At 49.3% G+C, this 26,647-nt stretch overlaps 1 protein-coding gene across 2 annotated transcripts in view; it reads right to left on the reverse strand.

The window, feature by feature from the left end:
- LOC122392516 (octopamine receptor beta-2R-like) overlaps positions 1 to 26,647 on the reverse strand; it is a 77,639-nt gene that overhangs the window by 30,872 nt on the left and 20,120 nt on the right. Inside the window, exon 2 of one of the 2 annotated variants that reach the window (XM_043387457.1) lies at positions 3,975 to 4,100. The exons of the other annotated variant lie outside the window; for it this stretch is intronic. Within the exon in view, the coding sequence (XP_043243392.1) occupies positions 3,975 to 4,100 (126 nt within the window). The remainder of the gene's footprint in view (positions 1 to 3,974; positions 4,101 to 26,647) is intronic. 2 annotated transcript variants of the gene reach the window in all.

The raw sequence follows: 26,647 nt of genomic DNA on the forward strand, positions 1-26,647 counted from the left end.
TAAAATTTTATGACGTCACGACACACAAAATTTTTGAAAAATGACTTTTTTGGAAGTTCTAGACCTCGTACGGAAACAAAAATAGCACCATTCGATTCGCCGTGAAAAACTGCATCAGATAGACACCTTTTTAGGCCTTAACAACCAACTTCCAAATTTGACCTCACTTGACCTGACCTTGACCTGACCTCGACCTGAAATTCATCCAGAGGTGGTCCATATCACTTATTGAGTGTGCCTATTGAATTCTATGAGTAAAATGACCCATAAAACATGTGTCGCACATGCCCTTTTCTATATTTTGTTTTTTGGTGACCTGACCTGACCTGACTTGACCTTGACCTTGACCTCTGAATGATATTGTATGCAACAAATATTGTCTTGGTAGCCTAAGAACACGTTATGGACGATCAGTCTCAGTCCATGACTCCATTCTTCGGCAACTACGGTGCAAGACCGATACTGTAGAAACTTGCAATTTGTACCCTTGACCTGACCTTGACCTTGACCTCAAACTTTAAATTAAGTACATGTTTTTAGTAGTTCGTGATGAGAGCTTTCGATTGGCGTTTGAATTTTCCAAATCGGACCATTAGTTCGGGAGATAACAGGGGGGGTAAAATTTACCCCCCCCCCCCCAGCCCCGCGCGTTCGGCTGGAGACCCCAGCCCCGCGCGGGTTAAGTTACGCCCTAATCTTTATTAGTCACTGGTGCAAAAAAAAACTCAAAACGGCTCGACTCTGCAAATTTCCAATGGCGCTGGAGCCGAGGGACTATTTCCCATCCGACCGCAGCTGGCTGAAGCCGACCTCTACCAATGGTATTCTCCACCACGGCATTGAAGGAGAGCGTGTACGGAAGGGGCTGGCAGACACCATGAAAGTTGAAACAGTACCGATGTGTGACGCCCACAGATGTCTCAGATTTGGCCACCGCCGGTCAGATTGAGTTCAAGGCTGCATCCGGGCCGAACAAAATCAATTGTGACCGCGTTTTAAGTTCGACCTGACCCGATTCGGAGCCTTCAGAGTTTTTGACTGAAACGCGAGCGGTGATTTAGTGAGGGTTTGGTCCCGATTTGAAGCCAACTTGGCCTATATCTGTCGGGATCTGGAATTAAGTCTGACCTTGCGACATGTAATCAATTTAGAGTGCATGTCTATGCCGATAACTTTTTTTAAGACAAGATCAGTTAACTAGAAATAAAGGCCGTTTCGAGAAGCTTCCATTAGCTTAAACGGCTGTTACACTAAAAAAGGCATGTAGGCACAGCAAGGTTTTATGTGCGAATCAATAGCAGCGCAGTAACAGAATAGAGGTCAAGGGTCAAAGAGCTTCGGGCGGGGAATTTGTCACGCTACTCGGCGGTCACGGAGCCAACCATTTCCATTGGATTCCATTCTTGAGGGCAATTGCGAGAAGTATTTTGGGCATTGATTGACCTCAAGAGTGAGGAAGGTTATGGATATCTTTATTTCAGCATAACTGAGTTCAAGAAATGCGAAAATGGATAGTAATTTAGGCATGGCGCAGCTATACTGGCTTTTTAGATGAAATAAGACCATGGACAAAGACTTGAAAGGAGTTTGAAGCGACCATCAGGTCAAAGCAGCATACATATGTATAATTTATAGGTAGCACTGGAAAACAATATTAGCTAAAAGATAGACTTGCAATCATTTCGAATATTTACGTCAGCCCCCCTTAGCGACCGCTGCTGACCGTGACATTGCAGGATATCAGCTCAATGAGCACTTAGAGCACAGTTTGGCCACTGACCGACATGATATCTCTGTAACGGTAAGGACAAAGGTCAAGTGGCTTGACCAGTACTCAGCCAAGATGTAATAACTTGCCGACTTCATCAGAACCGTGGCTACCTTAGGAACTCGACGACCAAGTAGCCAAACTTCAGCACTGACAACCCCCATTGGGCAATGGCCATTGGGGAGCTCGCTAAGCGATTCCCAGAAAACCAGTGGTTGGAAAGTTGGTAACTGCTCAGCAAAGAGGTCAAAAGAGTATATATTGTTTTGTAAAATGTGCATTGTGCACGGGGAACTTTTAGGTGATATTTGAAAATAAAAGAAAAAGCTCAAGCGATGGACAGAAAATATTTCGATTTCAAATAGATGGTAGAGTGATCATTACGCCAGGAGCTATCTGATTCCGTGACAAGCCTGTGTCTTTTCTCATCCCATGACCCTATCGTGACGGTCGTATGTCTCTGTTACAGCGCTCTCACGCTGTCGAGACAGTGACAGATGAGTCCTACAGCAGACTTTGGCGCGGCATTCAGCATCACCAGCCTTCTGGATATCAGAACTCTCTTCAATACAGATCCTACTCAGAGTAGAAGGCGCTTAGCAGTTAGCAGTCAATGAGCAGCACCGGCGAGTGCGTGCGCAGACGACCAGACCATTAGTCAGACCAATTGAATGAGCTTATCCGAGGTCATCAGCTCCATTCGTAATGCACTGCAATCTATCAAGGGATATAGATTCAAGCCATTGTGTGATTTAGTGCGTAACGAGAAAGAAAAGTGTGACTAAGGCCAAGTAATGGCTGGCACAATCACAGAGCTATCAGGGCATTTATCGCTCATTTGGGCCGATCATACGTCTGGCGGCTAACGCTTTCAACTGAATCGACCGCCGGTTATCGAAGGATGATGGGATCGTGATATCCCTATTTTTAGGCTTTCTGTCCTTTTCCTTGGTGAATATTTTCGCATGTTAGGAGGCTAGGCAAAAAAGGCGTATGGGACAATACTCCTGGAACACTATACATATTCGGATCATGAATGTCACGACTTTATACTTCATTTCTTCAATATTCACCGGAGAGGGGGCCGGAGGGGAGCAAAACCACAATTTAGGAAGTGTTCACGACCTGTAATGAAAAATACATGCAGTCTTTTGTCGTCTAAGGCAGGTCGACATGGTAAGAAGATGGGATTGCGCCCGAAAAAAAAACATCGAAATAACTAGGCATGCTACAACATGCAGAATGCAGGTCTACTATTTACAACAAAACTAGCAAAATATTTGTTCGGCAATGTGCTTGCAAAGCAATGCAGTGCGAACAGAATAACCATACAGCTATCAAAGTTGAAATAGTTACACCGATTAGGTATGCACTGTGCAATGTGCAGTGTGTATTGTGCAATACGCGTAGTGCTGGAAGCGTGCACTGTTGATAGCACTCCGGAAGGCAGCACGGCGACGCTTATTGGCAACAGCGGCAGTGCGGTGCAAAACTTACCGGGCGCACACTGGCGTTATGCCTTGACGTGTTATGAGCACTTACTCTGTCTACTGTGAGTTGTTCCGTCATTTTATTATGTTTAGCCTTTCATCATCGTACAAATGGTGCATTTAGGTTATATAATTCATTTCAGTGCAGGACATTAGACAGCTTTGCTGTATTTCAACTATCAGGCCGCGTGGATTGGTTATATTGATTTACTGTTAACGGTTAACTGCATAAGAAAAAATACTTAAAACTTATTTGTCATTGTTTTGTATGATATCAAGCTTAGCTAGAGTAAAAATAGCACGCATAGTTGGCGCACAGCTTCAGGTGGAAATGTAATTTTTATTTTGGTGAGTCAGCAAATTTGTTAACTTTTAAGAGCACTAATGAACACAAATTAACAGGCTGGTTGTCCATTAAGTAGAAAAAACGTGCGTTATTCTTTTTTGGAAGATAATCTGAAGCTTGCAACTGGCCATACAGCTGATCTAAAATCTTGCCAGCAGCAATTTATATATAAACGTATATCTTATGCAGAGGTCGAACATCTCGCCACTTTACATGGAGCTAACCAACTGGCGAGTTGAAGCGGCTCACAGCCGCACGCATTAGCAGCCAGCGACAAGCGTATTTAGCAGCCGCATCTCTCTGACTGCCGGCTCAGCGTTCTGGCGGCTGGCTCATCCGAAGATATATACATATGGCTCAGGTTCCTTACGTTTATTACGAAGTAAGCTGATTCGAATTCTCTTTGATTTCGCCGTAGCCAAAACGGAATTTCCAATGGCTCGAACCGGATCCGGCTTCTTGACGGGAGAGACAGGTACGATGCGAATGAAAGGTCCTGAAACGAACGGTCACACATGCATTGAAAATCGAACAGGCACGACATGCAAATAGTGGTCGCAAAACGGTGTCAGCAGACAGATGTGAACAGGAGATTGGTGGGTAAAACACAGCAAACGTGTTCGACACTCGGAGCACACGATTGCATGTGTTCTGAATGGCGCATGCCGCCCACACAAGCGACTAAATACGGCATTGGCAGTGACACGTGAGACGCACAAGGCATACCTGGCAATCGTATGCACGTTCTAGAGCACCGCGGTTAAAGAACATGACTTAGCTAAAGTTAGTAGTAGCATTGCATTCCCCAGTGCATGCCGCGTGCCGTTTAACCCAGTCTACAGGGAAGTGGTGCACCGGGAATACGAGCTAGCAGTTTCCCTCCAAGTGATTTCCAGCGCGAGACATTTGAACTTTTGAAGAGATCAAACTGATCATCATGGACGATGCTCAACGGGGGCTTTTCACAAGAGAGCAGAGCTCTCCGATACGGACCAGACACGGGTTAGCTCAGACTCTTTGCGGTAGCTCACAGCCCTCCCCTTGCCTAACGCCTCTGGGAAGGGCTGCCAAGTCGGCGAAACGCGAGCAAAACTGGCGCACTGCGGTGCCATCTGAATTGGCGCCAGTCTCACCAGGATGGCGCATTGCGGGCCAAAGTGGCGGGCCGCTTTATCAGGCGTTGACCCCTCGCCACACGTCTGGTGAGCCTGGCATAAAGAATGTCCTGTCGTTGCAATTCAGGCAAGGCAGTGATCATATGCTAGAGGTCAGCAGTGAGTCCAGCTTTGTGTGCGATTTGGGAGCAATTGTCATCGATCGCTCCGCTCGGCGACTCGGCGGCTGCCAGCGCGTCTGCCGGCTCTGGCACCGGTTTGCCATTGTTTATTTTGCTGCGATGCAGCCTGGATCAGATGGATCCGGTGTTATCCTTGAGCCCCGCGGGCCGAAGTCGGTAGGGGTCGCCGAGGCTGTGCCAGAAAATCGACTCCCTCGGCAGGGGAAATGATGTCAGAAGAAGTTTAGGCAGGCAAGAGTAATTATCCTTGAATGAGGTAGGAGGAAAGGATGTCTGGGGCGTCCGCAAATAGCCTTACATCGCACTTCCTTCTGCTTGCTAGACAGGAATCGTTAGATGCGAGTCACCGAAGCCAGAAATCATTCCTCTTGAGTGGCAAACATCACTCCAATTAGGTGAGCGAGATAAGAGCAGGATGATTCACCACAGACTACCGATCCGCCATCTCAACGTAAGCAGCAACGTGGTACGTGAACGGCCTTCTGATTCACTTTCTGTCCTCAGTCCACCGCGACCCGCAGAGGGCAGACGTATGTATGTACCACTCCCAACTCACAGCCTCGACAAGGTCTACAATGCCATCAGCAGTACCGCCTCCCAACTTGCCCCTCCCGTCCATCCCTTCCATTCCTCCCATCCCTTTCATTCCGTCCATTCCGTCCATTCCGTCCATTTCGTCCGTTCCGTCCATTCCACCCGTTCCGCCCAGTTCCAGGAGCTGTAACTCGGAAGCCGGTGCGCCGTCAGTGGCCAATTTGTGATTGCCGACCGCCTGCCGTTTGACCATGCGCCACATCCCGGTCGTAACAGAGGCTTACGTGGCGCGGCACTGTGACAGACGTGGCGCGATACTGTGACGAAGGTGGCGCGCTGCAGAAAATATTGCTTTTCGTCGAACAGAGTAATAAGCACTGGAAGTTTAACAGTTGAAAGGACTGATAAGAGGAAATAGCTATGTAGTTAAGTTTCATTTCCACGAACAGTTGTCTGATGAATGATAATGGTACACTTATTACTTTGTGTTAATCTGACGAGTTTTGGGCGACTGAAATTAAAACATTGTTTTTTTTTTAAGGACTGTAACCTTTCTGATAACATCTCCAGATAGTATGGCATTGCACATAACTGCTTATGATAGCTTTGGAAGCGTTTCAATCGAAGTTCAAGTTGCATTTTGTCTGAATTTACTTGATGAACTTTGTAGTGCATTGCTCTGCTGCAATTTCATCTGGCTTTCACACACTGTGATCTATGTATGTGCAAAACCCACCGGTAATCCTACGAGATCTGTCGTATCTATGAACCCCAAACGTGACCTAGGCGGCGGCGACCCTGACCGGGTGACCCAGTGCGGTCTTATCAGATATCCACATCCACCGCGTGCACCTCGTGCAGAGCGCGCCTGTACTGTGCACCAGAGCTGTGCACGACGTACGCTAAGCATGGCTACACTACAGACTGTTGTGTAACGACCCCCCACTGCGGTGGCCGGTGTGTATCCTGGAATCCATCCAGTTGCTCTCCAAGCCGTCAGTGCAGCACACTGTCTGTGCGTCTGTTCAGAGCAGGCGCTCCGGGCGGCTACTCCAGGCGAGCTGCGGGCAGCGGCGGGGGTCCGCGCTGCAGGCTCCAGGCGACTGCTGCAGAGCCGGCGGCGACCGACACCCATTAATGTGTCGTTTGGCTGATTTACTGCCGCCTCTGTCAGCCGCCGCGCTGATAGGGCGCCCATGCGGCGGAAGGCGCCCACAAATCGCCGCTGCTGCGGACACTTTCCTGGTCATCCCGCATGTCCGGGCGGAGCGGGACAGAGAGCCGCAAGGCGCGGGAGCCGGCAGAACGGGTCCCGGCTGCCAGACTGAGCCAGTGAGTGATCGGACAACGGAACACTATCGGCAGCATTCTTCGGTAGGCAATGCGATTAGCGGGAGGATTATATGGTAAACATTCTCCGTTTGACTAAGCCAGCTACGGGCCGATACGATACCAAACGGAACAGAAGTCAGAACAGAGTTGAACGGAACCAGTTGGAAATGTCATTCTGGCAAAACGCCCCAACTGACTGCGAAGGATGAAGTAAGCAAGAAGAAGCTTAGAGAGCTTGCGCCTTGCAGCCACAACTGATCAGCAGGATGTGAAGGGCTGCTCATATTGTCACTAGTAACTATTTACGAGGCAATTAAGGGGAGCCAGCGCGGGGGATTAGCATAAGCAATGGGCTAGTACAGTATCAGCATGTCCACTGGTAGTGCAACCAATACGGCAATAATCATTTGTTGACATGGCTCTGGGCCTGTAAAGCTCGCCAGTCTCGGCCAGGCTCTTTGTGGACCGGATGGGGGTTGGCACGCCGCGACGTTTGCCAAGTCACTGATAAGTTGGCTATGTTGACACGCGATATCCTTATCCCGATGGACGCGAGAAGGTGACGTGGATTGTCTGAGCTGAGCCGGGCTGAGCTGGTCGGCCCGGATATACACACCATGCAATAGCGGGGGATGGAAGTGGTTAACCGATAACCGTGGAGCCGCAATACTCGGCGCTAAGAAATGATTGGTCGTAACCATTCGCAAAACATTCAAGGATTTTATTTTGAACATGACATCACTACCTTTTCTCGTAATCGGCATCACCTTTTTAAATCTTTAAATTGTTTATTTACATCTGCGAGTGTTGGTCGTCGGTTCTTGTGTGACGAAGGCCTTTTGTGCCGAGCGGCGGGGACCGATGTGTCGAAGCTCGCCGTCTACCAAGGGATGGCGGTGTCCCTTTGCCTTTAACCTTGGTTAGATCATATAGGGACGTTTGCTGGGATCATCTTGCTCTGTGACAAAGTACATCACTTAAACTCTCCCATGTTTTGACCACCACATATCCTATAGAAGCCTGATCCATTGAGAGATAGTTGTAAAACCTTTGAGGTTCTCCCATATGCCCGGACGGTCAGAACGAGTTTTGCAGCATCGAGCACATGGTTCATTGAGTAAAAGTTCATATAGGTACATAATATCAATATTTTTTACCAGTCAACCTTCGTAATCGTGACAACAAAGCAGCTTTGCTTATCTAAACATATAACGAAAAATGTGCTCCCGAGTTGTAAATCACTGCTTTTTCTTCTCGTATTTAGCAATGTGAAATTTCATATAGCTTTTGTTCGGTGTCGGTGTCACCAAGAAGTCTAATTGCATTCCGAGTAGATGAAAGATTGCATAAAAGTTTACTTTTCTACTGTGATAAGCATAAGGTACCTATACAATAAAAAAGAGCTAAAATTACAAAAAGAGCTAGAATTACAAAGGCGTGCAGTATATCAAAGGTAAAAACATGTTTTTCTGTTGCTGTCACTATGTGAATTTATGCAAATGCTCCGAATGAAAGTTGCACACAACTCACAAGTAACCAACAAGCTGCAAAACAGGGAAAGATTTAAAATAGGTAAATTGCCTATGTCAGTGCATATTTATTCAATCACGCCAAGTATACGAAAAGGGCATTCCACACAGCCGTTGTAAACCAAATAAAAATAGCGAAGTTTGCATTACGTTCGGACAGATTGCATTATAATGTGATAATTTGCGTGACATATTTGTCCTGCGATATTGTACATACCAGAGCCAAGTAGGCACTGATTATAGGCAAACCCCTAAAAACTTTTCCCCTGTCAAGCTGCAACGTCACAAGTTGCTAGGCTAGCAGTTAATACCGCACCAATCAGCAATGCATGGAATTATGCAGCACCTTATTTGTGCGAGATACTAGGTACTGTTGGGATTCAAGACGCAAATAACTATGCATCGTCACATGTTCGAATCGTTCGATTTTTTTTCAAAACCGACGACGGTTTTAAGCGCTGTCGCTATGAAGCCGCATTGGTTGCAGGTCTTGTTTGTTGCTGGCGTGGGCCACGTTGGCAGCGCTCAGTACTGCTCAACCACATATTGCAAATCAACTTTATTTCGAGCCCTATACCTGGCACGCAGGTAACTGCAGCTCCCCGCCCCAGCCCATCCCCGCCCTGTCCTGCCCGTGATCCACCCGACACGTGGAGCGCAGGTAACCTAACGGTGCCGACCAGCCGGTCAGGTCTGCCGCCGGTGCTGTCCGACCGCCGGGCTATTCAGCGGTCCTCCAAACACGACAGGTCACACACGAGGCGGCGTGGTGTCGCTGCAGCTCAGCTACGTGTTTGGTGGTCGGAGTTCCCCTGACCTCAGCCGAATGATGGTAGATAAGTGACCTAACCTCGACCTGACCTAGCGGCGGACGGGCAGCTGCCTCAGCCAGCTTCAGCGGTAGTCGTTTTATTTGAGAAGATATTTTCTCTCATTACCTATCGTACGGCTTCGTTATGAATTGGACGAAGTGCGCTCGCGATGTCGACAAGAAACTATGCGATCCTGTTTGCCACGCCGATCATAGATTTAGTCACAGGCATTCAGTCGCATGAAGCCTGAAAAGAAGCAGCTGCAAAACTTCTGAGCTCTCGGGCCAAACACCATCCGGGTATGGAAGCCTGTCAACATGCGGGCTGCGCCTGAAGCGCTCTTGAATACACCTCAGGATGTTGTCGCGAAGTGACGGTCACCATTCAGCATACGGCTGAATTTAACGAGGTATGAAGATAAAAATCCCCAGAGCTAACAAGTTGCACATCACGTCGCGGATTTGTTTGAATGAGGTTCCAGCGGCTGTTTGCACAGCCAGACCTTTGGGAGACCCCTCTAAAAGCGCAGCGGCTCTCTGCAAAGTCGGGTCCCTTGCGAGGTCCTGCCATCGCCAGTGTGACCGCACGCGCCGGGCGAGCACGTGCAGCCGAGGGCACGTGCAGCACGTAGCGCCAGGTTCCGGTCAAGGGCGTCCGTCCCATGACTGGAAAACACCCCGATGATAGTGTGCGACGGCTCTGGGGCCCTCCGGCAGCGCGCATTTGTCGATGTCATGCAGTGGGCGCGGTGACCTCCACGGTAACCGGAACACGCAGCGCACGTGTGCCGAGCTCCGAGCGCGTGCCACGCCGGTGTCAGGGCGGCGTGATGCAGCTCTATCCGGTATAGATTCGGAGATCACATTACTGACACGGCTCGTTACATGTCCCGCTACCTAATGAAGCTAACTAGCTTGCGACACAGCGCCGCGTTTCACACTCTGAGAATGGGTGATTTCGGAGATACGGAGGCCGTTTTCCGAGATGTCGGCGCCTGAGAAGCACCAACAGCGATGCTTATTACACTCTGAGGCGATACAAACTGCCGTTAGAACAACACTGAAATTGCCTCCCTCGGTCTGCGTACAGGCGGTCGCCCCAGCCGGCGCGCCGGGCGCGGAAAACACGCCGATAAATTTACAAATACGCGTTTCGACGGCAGTTTGGCGGGGGAGGACGGCGTTATGTCCGATCGATACCGCACTGATGTCAATATTTCGCCCCGAGACCCGCTGGAAACTGGTGAGCGCAGCAGATGGGCGGCCCTCACAGCTGTTCGTTGCACAATGTGGCGATGACTGGCACGTTAGCCGTCGTCACATGCCTAGAGACTGGCGCAGTACGTTGGGCATGTTTTAGCCTTGTGACGGGGATATGGCGATGCGCAGTGGATCACTCCCGGAGTGGTTGAAGACTAACAATGTAGCTACGATCTTCCTGCAGAAGAGAGAATGAGGCGATGACAGGGACTAGTTAAAAAGGAGGGGAACATGAAGTGAAATGCCTGACAGTTAATCGATGATTATCAGGTATGAGGACAATAAACAGGTGCTAGTGAAGCCGTGGAATGTGAATGGGACCGATAAAAAGAATGGAATAAGCACACGTCTCGCAGACGGAAACTAATGACCATGAGCTGCATTTTGGTCATAGCAAAATGCCGAATGAGGGAGTTAGGAGGGCTCTGTGAAGAATTACAATGAACTTCCCATTGGAGACTCCTGAGACGGCACATCACTTCCGGGTGAAGACAGCCAGCGGACCTTGGGAGTTGTACGGATACAAAGCCAGCGATAGATAGTAAATTGTTTCGACGTTTCTTCTCCAGATAGTCACCACCCCCAATCCCTTCAAAACCGTATACGTGACTCACTGCTGTCCGTCTCCTCAGGCTACCCGAGCACAGCACCCTACCAGCCGGCTCTGACCAGCGCAGCCCAGCGCGCCGACCCAAATGTAAACGGCCGGTGCTCTCGGACCGACTGCTGTTGAAAGTTTACTGGAGCGAGCCACCTATGACGCCCATAGTCGGCCCGCCGGGACCGCAGTCATGGGGGCCAGACGGCAGCGGCACTGGCGGCAGAGGGGGCGGATCTGACCTCTGACCCCGCCCACTGCCGCAGGACAATCAGCCGGTCAGTGACCCGGCCGCCGATGGACGACGGGCCCAAACGACGCGGCGACGTCAGCTCTGCTGAGTTGCAGTCCGCGGAGGCTGCGCACTGCGCGCTGACAGGGTTGAGGGGTGGATAGAAGTGCGCACTGACAACACTAGAAGAGTGTTAACAGGACAGTAGCTGTGACGCATCGTTGGACAAGTGAGGAGATAGCGTATGAGTCACGTCTCGTGAGTACGTCACAGTGAAACATTGCGCACTATGTCCGACCAAACGGGCTATTACAAGGCGTCTATTTTCATCGCTGATAATCCGCAAATGGCCAAACTAAATGCATCGACACAACAAGTCAATCACGGAGGTATTATTTTGGAAAACTAATATAATTGAGGCTTTGTGCCAGCTTAGACGTGTCCATTACCGTTGGGCTGAGCTGGCACGCTATGCGGACATTAAAAGCTGACAGTATTTAATGCTGGTGTCATTGAGTCATAGAGTTGTTGACGTTCTGCTGGTAGCCATGACGGCCAGAGGAAACGGAGCATCGTCACAGTCATTGAGGAGTCTGCATGATCAATGCATCCAATTAAGAGTTAATGAAGGCTGCGGGATGCCTAAAGAAGCAGAGACCCTTAAAACTGATTTGATAGATTGATTTATATGTATGTCGGCTTTGGACAATGGGTATCCAAATCCAGCCGTGGTTGACTTCGAGGAGTTCCCAGCTATGGTAACTGGGCAAAAAAAGATGGGCACCACAAGACTTGCTCAATGCTTATGCAAGTTCGTGACGTTACAAGAAAAATAAAATATCGTATATCAAATTGAAGTGCTATATAAGATGCAATTTTACATCGAAGCAGCTAGAAATACGATTGTGAATGAAAAAAACATCGTTAGATGAATGGCAGTCTGTTGTATATCACAGTGAGCTTCCGCAAAACGTTGGCATCTCAGAAACGGACGGCAAAAGTGGTCACAGAGCGGCGAAGGCAGCTGTCGTCGTTCATAATCCAGACCCGCAAATGTATGAGGGAATATCTCTAACATCGGTTACGCCAGCCGGCGAGGTGTTTCGCTGTTTCCAACGGCAATCAACAGCGGTACTTGGTACTAATCAGTTCGTCATTAGCGTATTCTAGTCGGGAAAGCCTTTAGAGCTTAATCTCCCGCTGCATTGTATAATTTGCTCTATGGTCGCCGCAGTAAATTGGCTCATATTAGGCTCGGAAGTTGGCTATGATAATGCCGCGTGGTAAACGAAGTTGACCCTGCTCATTACGTGATAAATAATATAAAGGGTAGCTCGTAAACGGTCGGAAAACAGAGCGTGGTCTTACACCAGCCAAGTACAGGCGTTTTCCGGGACATTGGCAATGTTACAAATGGTCCACACGCTCCGCGAAATCAGGTGGTCGATGTAACACGACTCTCAAACTCAAAAGAGTGCCGACCCTCAATCTCCAGTTCATCGTCCGCCGATGGTGGCCGTAACTTTTTACGGCTCGTTTTACGGAGTCGGACGGCTAGCCAATGTGGGGTTACCTCCTCTCTGGTCGGCTGGCTGACGTGGGAGACGCGAGAGCGGCGTCTACCGGGCGCCCCGGAAGCCAGAGAGGTCAGGGTCACGGCCCGCCAGGCTGGCCCATCCCAAGATTCTTCACTCCGCGGCTCTGAGAGTTGCATCTACCGCACCAGGCCATGGCGATATAATAGGAAGTGTTCAGTGCTCACTGTTAAGTGTTTTCTGTTCACTGTTCTGAGGTGGACCCGAGATTATGTGATAGACAGCTAGTCCGTGATTCCATGCACCTCCATGGGCTGCACAGATCTTTGAGGTCAGATTCGCTTAGATTGCGCTCAGGCATTGACTCTGAGTAGACTAGCCAGCCGATGATTGGTCAATGTATCCGATCGTGAACACCATCCTCCATCGGATCAGAACAGAGCCCACTCATGGATCAGTGAGCAGCTGCCGTGTGATCAGCCGTCGGCATGCCGTCTGGTTACTGCCGAGTTATGGTTACCCGCCGGCACCTGCCGGAGCCCATTAGCCGTTCAGCGTTCACAGAAGGAGGAACCTATCCGCCCGGCTCCCCGACCACACTACACGGGGCTACCGCCACACCACCGCCCTGCAGGACCTCATCAGGGCCAAACCCCAGTTAATAGGCCGCAGGATACTGATCAGCGACCCTGTTTCATTTATAATAAATGGCTTCAGTGGAACACTTGAAAAGGTTGACTAGCCTGAAGCTGAAATACAAATGGCTGTGATGCTTTGATATAGAAATGATGAAAGCATGGAGGCGGTACAGGCAATATTCAAAATGTATGCGGGCTACACGATAGTTGTTTTCGCTGCCAACGAGCAATGACACTGAACCTAGGTTCTAAAATAAGAACTGTGAATAAAGCATATAGGTAACACCAAACACTATTATTCAACGAAAGAAAAGCTGTTTCACTCGGCGAAGGACAATATGGTTCTCGCAAGCTTGTTGTTTACCACGATGACTGATTTAATCAAAACTGTGCTTGTTTTGAAAGTTCAACAACTTTAAAAGTGGTAGGGTAGCATGCAGCAACCGAATGAGTCATATATTGTACTTGCTATTGTGCAGTTTCCGCATTAACGTGCAACGAAAAAAATGGCAACGGCTTCATAGCATATAAAAACCTCGACCAGCCCATATAAAGCGGTTTACATGCATGCTACAACTGAATAGTAGAGCACAATTCCTTCAGTTTAAGTAGTCCATGACCAAGAGGGTAAAGTTGAAGCTTGAAAACCTCTGTCATAAGCCCCACAGCGTAAACTTAGTTACTTCGGAAGCCAAACTTGCACCGAAGTTAGAAACTGGCGTGGTATTTCGGTAGGTATTTCGGTCGGTAGGTACCAAAACTCCAGCAGTGGTATGAGAACCATGATGGGAATATTGATGGGATAGATAGCTCCAGTCAAAATTAGCGCTCTGTCACGTCCCTTGGCGTGCACAAATATTCCGTCAACATGTTCCCTCAGTCGCACAGTTGTGTACTCATACAATCGAGATCAAAGCTATATCTACGGGGGACGACTCCGAACCAATCGGATTCTGGAAATGAAATGCGGACGAAGGAGTCGGAACAAAACCGAAACAGAACAGAAATGTAATTGAAATAGAACAGAAACAGAACAAATAATGTTCGCACGGGATGAAATGAGCTCGAAAAACGACTAAGACAAGGCAGAGATGCAAAATCGAATCAGAATGAGACATAAATCATCATGCAAATATTTGATGTTCTGATAAACCTAATTAGTGATAATTTTTTAGAATAACAAGGAGCTCAGCACGACGCTATCTTCCCTTTGATACTGTTAGCCATGTACGTACCACCGTCTATCGGTTTTCTATCAGTACTGATCCGCTACCGACCTACCCCCTCGCCGACTCACTATCTGCATGAGCTTCCGATGCGGCCACTGTTGGCCTATCCTCTCCGCTATCAAACCACGGTCGAGTGACGTAACCTCAGCGCCATGCAGATTGGGCCCCACTTCAGCACGGCGTTCTGCACGCTGCACTCGTACAATTCCGGCCCTCCTCCGGCCGTCTGCAGCTCAGATCAACAAATGATACTCCCGGGGCCACGGGAACCGGCGGGACGACCGGCCGACCGCGCCGCTGAGACCCGCGACCGCAGCCGCCACCGATGACGCTGGCTCACGTCATCGCCACCCACAAATTTAGCCGCCGAAACCACCGCCGCCACCGCCGCCACCAGCGCCGCAGCTGCCGCCCCGTCGGCGCCGCCCCGGCGCTGCTGGACTCGAGATGTCCGCACGGCGGCGGGACTCTCACTGCTGTATATGGTTCCATCAATCGGTAAGGGATTGGGGCGACAGGCAGCAATCCCGCCTCACCTAGACTGCACTCATGAAGCCTGGGTCAGCTAGAGGAAGGTGGTGGGGTACGAGCTGCTCGGAGGAGAGGGGAGGGGAGGTGACGGATAGCCAAAGAGCGCGGCGCTCCCCTCTGCTGCAGAGACGGGGCGGGGCGTTTTGACAGCCCGTAACGGCGACCGGCAGCTGTGACGGTCCGTGACGGACGGACCACGGGCGTGACGGACGGACGGAGACGCGCCGCGGCCAGAGTGACGTGCGGGGCGGCGCGAAAGGCGGACACGTCTCCCGTCACTCTGTCTCCGCCTCCGACCGGCCGAGGATATTCGGCGGCGCCGCCATGACACCACTCTGACCTCTGGCTGTGTCCGAGCCGCTGACATTGACTGATGTTCTGGGACTTAGGTCACGATACATTGCGACTGGACGGCCCGGGCCAGCCCCACCGGCCACTCAGACGCAGTATGACCCCCGCGCCAGAGAGAGACCACAGGTATCTCACCCGCAGTCAAACCCGCCAATGCGTCCCAAGGCTCATCCGGCCCGGGCTTACCCCGATCCGACATGATCGGACAGTTTATGACTGGCGTAGATGAACCGACGCGACGGCCAGTGGGCGTTCAACGATGGATTTACTCCGCCGTCACCGACGCCATTGACAGAGACTGAAGGATCATCGTGCGGAGTCGCACGTGCCCGGCCGCCAGCCGTGGGAAAGAGCGTGGGAGGCGTGGGAAGTTCCCAGGTGTTTTTCACATCGCTTCATCAGCTGTGCGGCTGTGCGGTAACGGAAGTCGAGTCAAAGGGAGCGCTGAAGGTTATGCGTCTTTTGAATGCATAATCAGGCACTTCAACCGAAAAACGCAGAAAGCTGGGGATTTTCGCATTCCACAGGATACCACATCCTATGAACCTGAAATCATTTGAAAAATCTACGAATAAGGCTACTTTTACATGCAGTAAACTCTCACGTCTTTTTATTCAGTTTGGCAGTGTGAATGTATGCTAAGAATAGTGTTGCCTTTTCCTTTGTGGTTAATCTTGACAGCTAAGATTGATAGCCAATCGTGAATATTATTCAGAAGTGATCAAGTGATCAGCATAAGCCAGTCACAACAGCTTCGGTGCTCGGAGCTGCAGACCTGTCAGGCAGCGGCTGATTTCAGGTGTTTATTTAATGACTTAAAGCAATCCAACCACCTCTTTTTCCTCCTATTTTCATTTCAATCTAACTGGCAGTTCAAAAACCTGATGATAGCTTGACACTCTGAGAGTGTTTACACAGTGTGATCAAATTGTGTGCATTGCCTCATTGCTGTGATTCAGCTTATCACGTGTTTCAAACTCGTAACTCACTCGTAAATCACATGCTCAGCACGAGATAAGGCAAGTGACATCTGCTACATGAATGGCGCTCAGAAATAAGACAACACATGATCTTCTGAGAGAGTATAGACATGAGACATAGACCCCTTTAAACATGAGATGGGTCTATGCATGAGAATTATGAGAATTATAGCCAGAGACGAGAGAACTATACTTTACACGGCGCATGACGCGCTAAAAATGGCCAATTTCTGATCGACGCATGTCTCAGTCATGCGCATCAAGACTACGCGATGGAAATCAGTTCATCTGGAACACAGTGTGTTTATACTTTACAGACAGCTGGCAGGGGATGCTGCAATAGTCTAGTCATACGGCTGCGCTATTGCACCAGCAATGGTCACCATAACGGTGACACGTCACCAACCCACCGCTGCGGTGGTGTTTACGCAGTTTATTTGCAAGCAGCACTGAGAAAACAAGCCAAGCGGTAAGTGATGACAATTAGGGTGCTGGGATTTGGCAGCGTTTCATCTCACTGGAATACTTTTTCTGTTGCAATGTCGCACAAACATGCGTCAGCTCTTATAATGAGCAGTTTAGCATGAATGCAGTTTCATTTCGTGCAGGAGAGCATCTGACTGATTATTCAGAAGATATCATTCGCTTACAGTTCAAGCAAGACAGTAAATAACATCCCGAAAAATTTGTGCATTTTCATTTTTTACTACTGGCGGAAGGCTGGACGAGCTCGCAGCACATAAAATCCGTGTGGTGACTGGTGAGCACACTTTATCATTTATTACGCCACAAAAGATCTCATAATAAGGAGACTGCGTTAAGTAGCCAGATTTTGGCAGCAGAAAATCATCAGCCGCCCACCGCGATAGGCATGTTTCCTGTTGGCTGTCTGACTGAAACGCCCCACCTGTCAAAATACGGCCGAGGCACGAACTAACATTCGAGCCTAAATGGTAAATATTGGTGCAATGTACCGTAACCTTTCCCAAAGCAAGAGGGAGCTAAACAGACTCAAGCGCCAATGCTCACATTAGCAACGAGCAATCAGTGCCGACAAACCAGTCAGCTGTCCTTCAGACCAGACAGACATTTTTATGCAATTCACTAGCCAGGTAAGCAGTGTCGTTGATGTCAGATCTGAAGCAGTTTAACTACATGTTTTGATCACGCTATCGTGGGTTGATGACCAACCGCAGACCACGATACACATCCTGGATCACACATCTGTCTTTCTGGGACTCTCCACACACTTACGCAAACAAGTGACAGAAGGAGAAAAGAACTGGCCCTGTGACCGCAGACAGACGATGCCATCAGACGGTCACACACCTTGTCAACCCATTTATCCGGTTAGCGGTAAGTCTGAGCGGCACCAAGGCCAGGGATGAACCCAATGCGTTACGTAACTTCCAGCGGACGTCTGACTGATGGGCCACCGTTAGGGCACGCTTACACCAAAAACAGCCGACTGCTGATCGACGCCCGCAGAGGTGACGGACAAAAAGGCTACAGGCGCGGCAGGCCACTTCCGTCACCGACACATCAATCACTTCTACCACATTCGGATGGATTATGTATTAGGCAGAGAGCTCAAGAGCAAATAAGATGAATGGAAATGAGCGTCGAATCAAATTAAAAAGAAGATGGGAAATATGTCGTTTGTTTTCTTTTTTATTTGTTTAATTGAGAGAAGTTATTATCCACAACAAATCATTAATGTCTTCGCTGCATTGCAGTGCCACATTGTATCAATGTTTCCTTTCTTGCAGGAGATAATGTGATACATATTTGGATACTGCTGCTCTGAAAGTAAATGGGAATAGCAAAGTAATGTGTCCAAGAATGCCAATGACCATGACTAATGCATGGTCGCTTCGACATCGAGAAATTGTTGTTTTAATGAGCAGTCACCGATGAGGTGCACAGTCAGCTTGCATTAATTGCAAATTCTGTTCGAAGCCACAGTGACAGCACGAAGAAAACCGTATTGCAGTTTTGCAAGAACGGTGACACTGCCTTTGGTAGAGTAGGACTTCTATCAAAACTTTAAATAACATTCATCGCGAAATTATGCAGCCCTTGCAGCCACTGCATTGCGAATTCTTCAGTCACTTCAGCATCCATTTCGTATCGGTTTATCCCGTCTCTCTGCGCCGTCCGCTGCGTTCTCCGCCGGTGAGTAGGAGCCTCACGTGGAGAAGCGGCTCCCCAATCGGCCATCTCCCAGAGCTCCGTGCCGTTCCCCGCTGCCACAACCACCCGGTTGCCTTTCCGGACACGTCCTCAGTAATCATTTCTAAAATCTCGACCGTCCGCTTAATCTTAACTGCGCGACTCTTGGGAAAATGGCCATACCAATCACGGGCAGGGCGGACGTGGGCCTTGGGTTATGGGCTGCCGGCTGCGGTTATGGATTATGCTCTGTGGAGGTTGGGTTATAGGCTTTGGGTTGTGAGCTGTGGACTGTGGGCTGTGAGCTTTGGGATATGGTCCGTGGGCTATGGGCTTAGAGTTTTACGCCGTTTATTCATCTTTTGCACGACTCAACATCTGCAGTTCAAGGTTATGAGATACTCGTCTGTCTCCGCGGTATGCCATTAAATCAAAACTGTCATCGCTTCCATGAACTAAACCTGAAGTATTTGGTTCATTTATTTATCAAATAATACTGCAACCGGTCGACAATATGAGAGACGTTCTCTTTGTAAAAGAAAATACTCCGTGACTGATGGTTGGGCGGAGCTGACTGAGCGCGGTGCGGGGCCGGGTGGTCGCGCGGCGCGGAACTTCAGTCGCCGACGCGGACCGTTGACGGTACCACAGCCGGTCAGATGGGTCGCGGATGGGTGGTGTCTGTCCAACTGTGCGCTGCGGGCTCACGTGGCATGTCGGCTATGTTGGAGCCGGATTAAACGCCTCTGTTTATGCTCCCAGTTGGGTGGAGTTGGGTTGCTGAGCGCGAGGTCATTCAGGAGTCCAAAGGTGGTTTTGGGTCAATGTCATATTCCGTGGTGCGTCATAAAAAGGGAAGGTTAACAAAACCAAGTGACAAATCCGCAGAAATTCCGAAGAGATTTGCGTGCAGAAATCACCAAAGTTTTTCTACCATACGATATCGCATAATTTCCTTGCAAATAGCCACTTGTCTGAAACATCAGACTGCGCAATCTACGGCTGATGCAGTGCCTTACGTAAACAAATATACAAATATAGCAAATAAAGCAAATATAGCAAGTAAAGTGCCTCATTTTCGCCCATACGTTTTCCAGAATCAAACAACTTGCTGCATAATTATGCATCACAGTATGTCTGCAAAATGTTTTAAAGTTCATCACTGAACCAAAACATCGGAAAATCGATAGCAATCAGTGAAACATCTTAACAATATTGCTTGGATTAAACTGAGATTCTTTTTCATTGCAGGTACTTCAATTTCATAGCTCAACATTTCGCCTCCATCAGCGCATCAATCAAGTTATCAATGCAACGCTCAGTGTCTTTAAAGATATGAGTAACAAATGTCAACGCCTTTTCAGTCATTTATGGGGCTTTTCACCAGATATTTGTTGGTTATATAATCCTCATTCCGAAAATGTGATGGTCTCTATCATGCCCCTGTCACATCATGTCCAACTTGGCCTTTACAGGGCCGATGTATAGGGATTTCTAATCATGTTCCACCGTGAAAGTCAGATCGCTTGAACAAGCTTCAAACATCATTGTCAAGATCTAACCCAAGAAATTCCTAATTTTCCCGGCGATGTAAGAGTTGTGTCACATTTATACTGGATATATTAAGAACAGCTTGGTAACACAAAGATACATTTTTCATTCAAAACATGACAAGATGTATCTGTTTTCTGTCACCAACTTATCGGCTTCCACACGCCGGATAAGGATGACAGCCGATAAGCACGTTGCCAAACACACTCTTAATCATTCCAACGGCCACTGGTAGCTGTCAGTGTGAACCATTTTCACGTCCTTCGTCCCGCCTCTTAGCTAGTGCGTGGCATGAGCGTTCAGATAGCGGGTACAACGCTAATTGGCGTCTCCCCGAACCAACGGAACGCAGCCCGGAACGTCTCCGGAACGCAGCCCAGAACGTCTCCGGAACGCAGCCCAGAACGTCCCCGGAACGTCGCCCGGAACGTCGCCCGGAACGTCGTCCCTGAATCTGTCCGGGAACGGGTCCGGCGGCGAGTCGCGTGACAGTGCCGTTTTCCGCCACCTTAGCGCCAATCCGCACGCTACCCACTTATGGTGTGGCCGAGAAAGTTGGCACCTTACCGTGAGTGACCGCACGTCTAGTGGCGGTGAATGGCAGGCGATCGGGCTTTGGTGGCGTCGCATAGTGCCGGGACGCCACTGCTGGCTCAAAGGGCGGGTTTTGTTCGAATCGCGAGGAAATATCCGGAATCTGTGGGCTGTGGATAAAAATAGATACACCGCTTACGGTTTACGCTCATATTTGTATATCCGTCGACATTGTGTGTATTGTACTCGCGTGGGTAATTTAACCCTCGCACGACCAGGCCATTTCTCATAACACGAACGACCAGGGGGGGGGGGGTTGTTACGACCCCCCCCCTGGCGTTTCGAAACGGAAGGTCGTAGAGCTTAGCGGAAAAAACCAACGGATTGCTCTCAACGAGATCTCGCGATTGGTGGTATATTTTTTTGGTCCTAGGTCAACATTTGACCTACTTTTGACCGGTCAAAGGTCAAATTTTCGGAAAAATAGACTTTTTTCAACTTTCGGGGGCGATTGCGGCAAAACGGTGGGAGATATCGACTTGAAACCTTCACTATCGTGTTCCTTGATCAATTCTCTATCGTTTGGTATGTATTTCGTTTCCCTAGCTCTAAAAATGGCGCGTTGGGAGCGCCAGAAGTCGGCAAGGTCACAGTCGGCGGCAGAAATTCGAAAAATCAAAATTTAAATTTTTGAAATCTGATTGTATTTTTGGATTTGGGAGGTCAATTTGCTCCCTATAGAAGCTAATATTGCTGCATATTCCCATTGAGGTGACAAGAATTAGCAAAATAGTGGTTCGGGCGCTTTTCAAAAATAGTACCGGACGCTGTTCCTCTTGTGACGTCATAGCTCCGTGATCTAACCTGACCCGGTCAAATTTCTTATACCATATGATAGCCAATACTTGCTCCAACATGCATGGGAAGTTTCATCACGATCCATCAACCGATGTCCGTACCACCGGCAGGAAACCTCGGGCGTTGGCACTCAGTTTGTGAAAATCCGGCCGGAGGCTGTACCTCTTATGACGTCATAACTCTGTGACCTGACATGACCCGATCAATTTTTTTTCGGCAAAAGATGCGCAAAGGTTGCCCCAGAGGGTATTGAAAATTTCAGCCCGCTACAACAAGCCGTTTAGCGTGCACTTCGAAAAAACCTCAGGCGTTCTAGGGTTAATTAATGTTGTTTCCCACCGCTTGCCGCTCAATGGCAATGAACTTCACGAACTTTCCAACATACTTACAAGGTGTTTTTATGTGCGGCAAAGCTGAGATTGTTTTGCTGTACTGGGTCGCCGGTATTTCGGCTGCATTTCAACTCTGTTTTCCCGTAGTTCTGCCCAAGTTTTACAGCCAGCTTTTCTAGACACGACGTGGGCGGTACTCGGGTAATCCCGGCACAGAACTCTGCACCAAGCTTTACCCCACGCACCCGGTAAGTCTCGCGCAATCCACCTGTGGCTCCACTTCGTCCGTAAACGGTAAGCTGGGCTTCACAAGTTTATCAGCAGAGACAGAGCTGGGGCCATCAACGGCGACATCCTTCGGAAAATCCGCAGATCCAGCAGCGTGGTGTGCCAGCACGGAGGAGGTCACACTCTGCGAAACTAAATACTAAGCGATCAACCTACCAACCAGTGAGGGCAGCTCCTATAGAATTGTGTCTCTTTGGATGATCGTTTGAACGATCGGGTGACCTGCGCCAACAGAGGCATGCCTTACCAATGACCGTTAACCAACGTTGGGACAACTTCAGTCATGGCAGTGCACTAACCATCATCCAACGCCTAAAATCACTCTTATCCTCATCCAATTGGCCTGTACTGGTCTAAACAAACCGTCAGGGCTTAGGACAGTAAAACATAGCCAACTATATTGTTCGTCCGTGACTCCAAACAGCCGATACACAACATTCAAATTGATGCTGTGTAATATGTTTATATTCGTTTGTTGGTTTGTTTGTTTGTTTGTTTGTTTGCACTAGCTAGGCTTGATTGCTTGTTAGCATGTTTGTTTACGAGTACCCTCGACGGCGTCATTTGGACATCCGGCTGAGACGAGCACTCCAGCTCGGGATCACCAGTCTAATCCACTCGTCCAGAGACGCTAATCCTCTCCCCCAGCCGAGCACGCACACTGTACAGGTCAGACGGGGATCTGACCGCGAGACACAAATAACAGACCGAGGAACAGACCAGGAGGCCGGCGGGACCGGTGCACAGTGGGTCACTCTGGACCGGGTGGAGCTCCAGGGTCAAATCGATACCGACTACCCCAACCGATTGTTGTGTCACGCTAGCTGTCACTTAACTGATAGGGGACAGGGGACCGTTTACAGGGTGAAACGGGCATAGATGTCGACGGCGTTAGCTGGACTAGTCCCTTTGTGATGTCGTAAGCGTGAAATCTTTACCTTTAATAGGTGAAGACTAGGGTTACCCGCGTGCTCCGCAACGCGAAGAAGGGTTATTTTTGACCCGTGGGTATTGGGTTGGTCTGTGTCGATTTGGTTGGTAGATATCCATTTCGTTCGATTGCTTTTTGACGGCCAAGCATTTTGTAAGAAAACAAAAAGATACATCGCATCGAGGTGCCCGTGTCGTATTATCATGCGTTCTACTTTAGAATGATTCGAAAACTGGCGTGAAGTCTTTTGAGGGCCATCGATGAATTTCGCTAAAAATGACAATGTAATGGTTTGGAACATTTACATTTTTAAGGATACTGTTGCTAATCATGCAAAAATGAAGAGTGAATATTGGACAGAATTGAATGCTCTATCCAATGATACCATATTCAATTGCCAAAGGTATGAGGTTATGCAGCAAACCCCGTGTGATTAATAAAGTGGCACAAAATTGACAAACACCATTTTCTCCTGTGATTTGCACCACCTTGATTTGGATCAATCAGCTTTTCACAATTTTTATATGAGAGGCGGTACCTTTCTCTTGCAAATAGGCGTTGATTTAACTCGCTCCATTTAACGGTCACCTAAAAATAAAATCAATTCCAAAATCCCTCAAAAACCCCAATTTTTCAAATAAAAGTGCCCTCTCCGGTGCACGTGGCGCGTGCTATCCTCTGCATTGCACACCATTCAATAGCCCGCTCAATTCTGTACACGATGCTGTTTTCCCCGTGCCGGTCGGACCCCTGGTCACCAAGATATTGCACGGGAACTGGACCCGTGTCGGCCAAAATTAGCCGTTTTCGCCCGATTTCGCACGCCGATTTATACATGTAAAGTCTATGACGCGAATTTGCACTTTTTGAGCACGCGCCACGCGCTCCCTATCAATCCGATCGAGCCCAGACCCCTCAAAGGCACGTCGCGCATCCTTGATCTATAAGTTGTGCAAGTTTCACCGCGCTAGGTGCAACGCTCTGGCCTGTAGTCCACGCAAAGCACCACCAAGTCGGGACCTCGGTAACGGACAGACGCACCCTCCTCAAATAGTAATATAGACAAGCGGCTGCGCCACTTGCTTTGCTGCGTGGTAGGAAAAATTGCGGCACCAGCCAATTTGCTTTCGAATGGTGCTTGATTCATGTCGATGTGTCGTCTAGAAGCATAGATATGGACGGAAATGTGAAGAGAATTTAAAAAAGAACTGTTCTGAGGGCGTTGTTGGATGCAATTTGGGTGATACGGGGTCAAAGGGGTCAGCCCCGGTCACTTTGGGTCAGGCCAGGTCACATAGGTCACCTCTCGTCCGCTGGGATCAGCCCGGGCCACTATTCTGCTTTTGTCTCCACCACTACCCCTACCCCTACCACTACCCCTACCCTACCACTACCCCTACCACTACCCCTACCACTACCACTACTACTACCCATACTCCTACCCCTACCACTACCCCTACCACTACTACTACCCCTACCACTACCCCTACTACTACTCCTACCACTACCCCTACCACTACCCTACCCCTACCACTACCCCTACTACTACCCCTACCCCTACCAACACCGCCGGGTCATGTCAGGCCACAGAATAATTGGATCCAATCAGTACTAAAATATCAGACATAAAGTGTTCCCAGCCCTGCCCCTATTCGTGCCATTCCATTACGCTTAACCGTATTTGTCGGAAATGGCGCTTTGTGGCATATGTGGCGCATTGCGACAAACGCGGCGCATTTTCGCCCGGCGATTGAGCATGCATCTTGACACCAAATTACACCCATATCGGACTATATTTGACAAAACTGTGCGATTTGCGGCAAAAATGACGCCCTCAGATAATTGTGACGCATTGCGGCAAGCGCGGTGCATTTGTATACTCATATCACAAACTGTTCCCATTGAACGAAAAATCTACACATTCTCTCGCCACTTTTTATTCAAATTAAAACTTGCCGATCCGCCAATGCGAGGCACTCGCCGCCGATCGGCATGCATTTAGCTCACAAAGTTTGTCGACCCCGGCTCTCAGTGAAGATCTACGAACCGATCAAAATATCATTGGCGTTCTTCCGGCGCGCCCCACGCGCGAACCGTGCACCCCAGCGAGCCGAAACCTAGAAAAGGCGCTGACCCGTTCTGTCACCTAGAAGGTGTGCAAATTTCAACCCCCTACGATATACCGTCTGCCCTGTAGGCCGGCTAAATTGAACCCACTACACGGCGTGGCGGACAAACAGACAGACAGATGGATCCTGTTCAAATAGTAAGATAGATTTATCGAAAGAATATGACGCCAAGATTTGTATAAAACGTTTGCTTACCTGCCACTTACAAGGCACATTAACTCTATTGCCAAGCACAATAGCCTATTATTACATTTCTACCGGGCCATACAGCCGATCGGGGGCCCGTGTGCACACCACAGGCCCGAATTCGGTGTCCACGGATCACGGATCATAGCCGCCGAGCGGCGCCGTCAGCTGTGTGAGGAGTGATCCATCTCGTATGTGTCTGGCGTCCGAGGTCCCTCGTCTCGACCTCCCTCCCTCAGCCGTGCCAAGGGTGAAGGCCTGCCGTGCAGTGGTCCTGTGACGTCATCTGTGACGCAACTGGGCGGCGCGGGTGGAGTCAGACGGTCCGAGTGGGCACCACTAGCACAGCCAGTCGTGCATTAAAAGCAGATCACAGATCGCGATCGATCGAATTAGTGCCTCCAGGTGTGCGGCAGACGGTGAAAGTGGCTGAGCTGCCTGGGAGCCCGGACAGCTTATCAGATGTGCGTAGATTTCCCACATCTGATAATCACTGAATGAAACGGAAATCAACCTGCCGAGCTCCTTATCGCCTGCGAACAATTAAACGTTATCAATTAGCGATCGGCGGCGGTCTTACCGGTACTTTCCAATCGGTGAGATTTACATCAGTTTCCCGTCTTCTCTCAGGCTTTTAGAGGAACATGTCTGTCAGGAAACTCCCGTCAAGAGCACATACCGTGTGACTGTCCATTAGAAACTTGATAGGTGCCGCAAGCCGGCACCGTCTCCGTTACACCGTTCCCCACGCACTGTTCCTGAGCAGCCACCCACCGCCAGCCCACCGTCCCGCTACGCACTTTCGCACTTCCCGTCGGTCAGCTAAAGCCGACATTACAGCCGCCATCAATGTACCTGTCGCCAGCGCAAGGTCGTGCAGAACACGGTCGCCACTCGCGGCTGGGCATTGCGTCTCCTCTGCAACTGTCGTGCAACCGCATAGTATCGACTCGTGCAGCGCCATACAGTGAAACTGCACTGCGACGGTCGGTGAATGGCATGGTGCGTGCCTGAGTGGGCAGGAAAGAAGAGATACTGCTGCGAAGACGTTTTGACTTTGTAACAGCAATGACAGGGCGAAACTTTAGTACGTAATAAAAAGCGTGAATTAAAAGTAAAAAAGCGTTAAAGTATGTAAAGGTACGCGATACAGGAAGTTCTTAAATTCAGTATAGAAATCGTCATGGGGATACAGCGTCAATCGG

This window comes from Amphibalanus amphitrite, unplaced genomic scaffold, assembly GCF_019059575.1.
Source record: "Amphibalanus amphitrite isolate SeventyFive unplaced genomic scaffold, NRLGWU_Aamphi_draft 000489F_arrow, whole genome shotgun sequence".
In the NCBI taxonomy this organism is placed as follows: domain Eukaryota; kingdom Metazoa; phylum Arthropoda; class Thecostraca; order Balanomorpha; family Balanidae; genus Amphibalanus; species Amphibalanus amphitrite.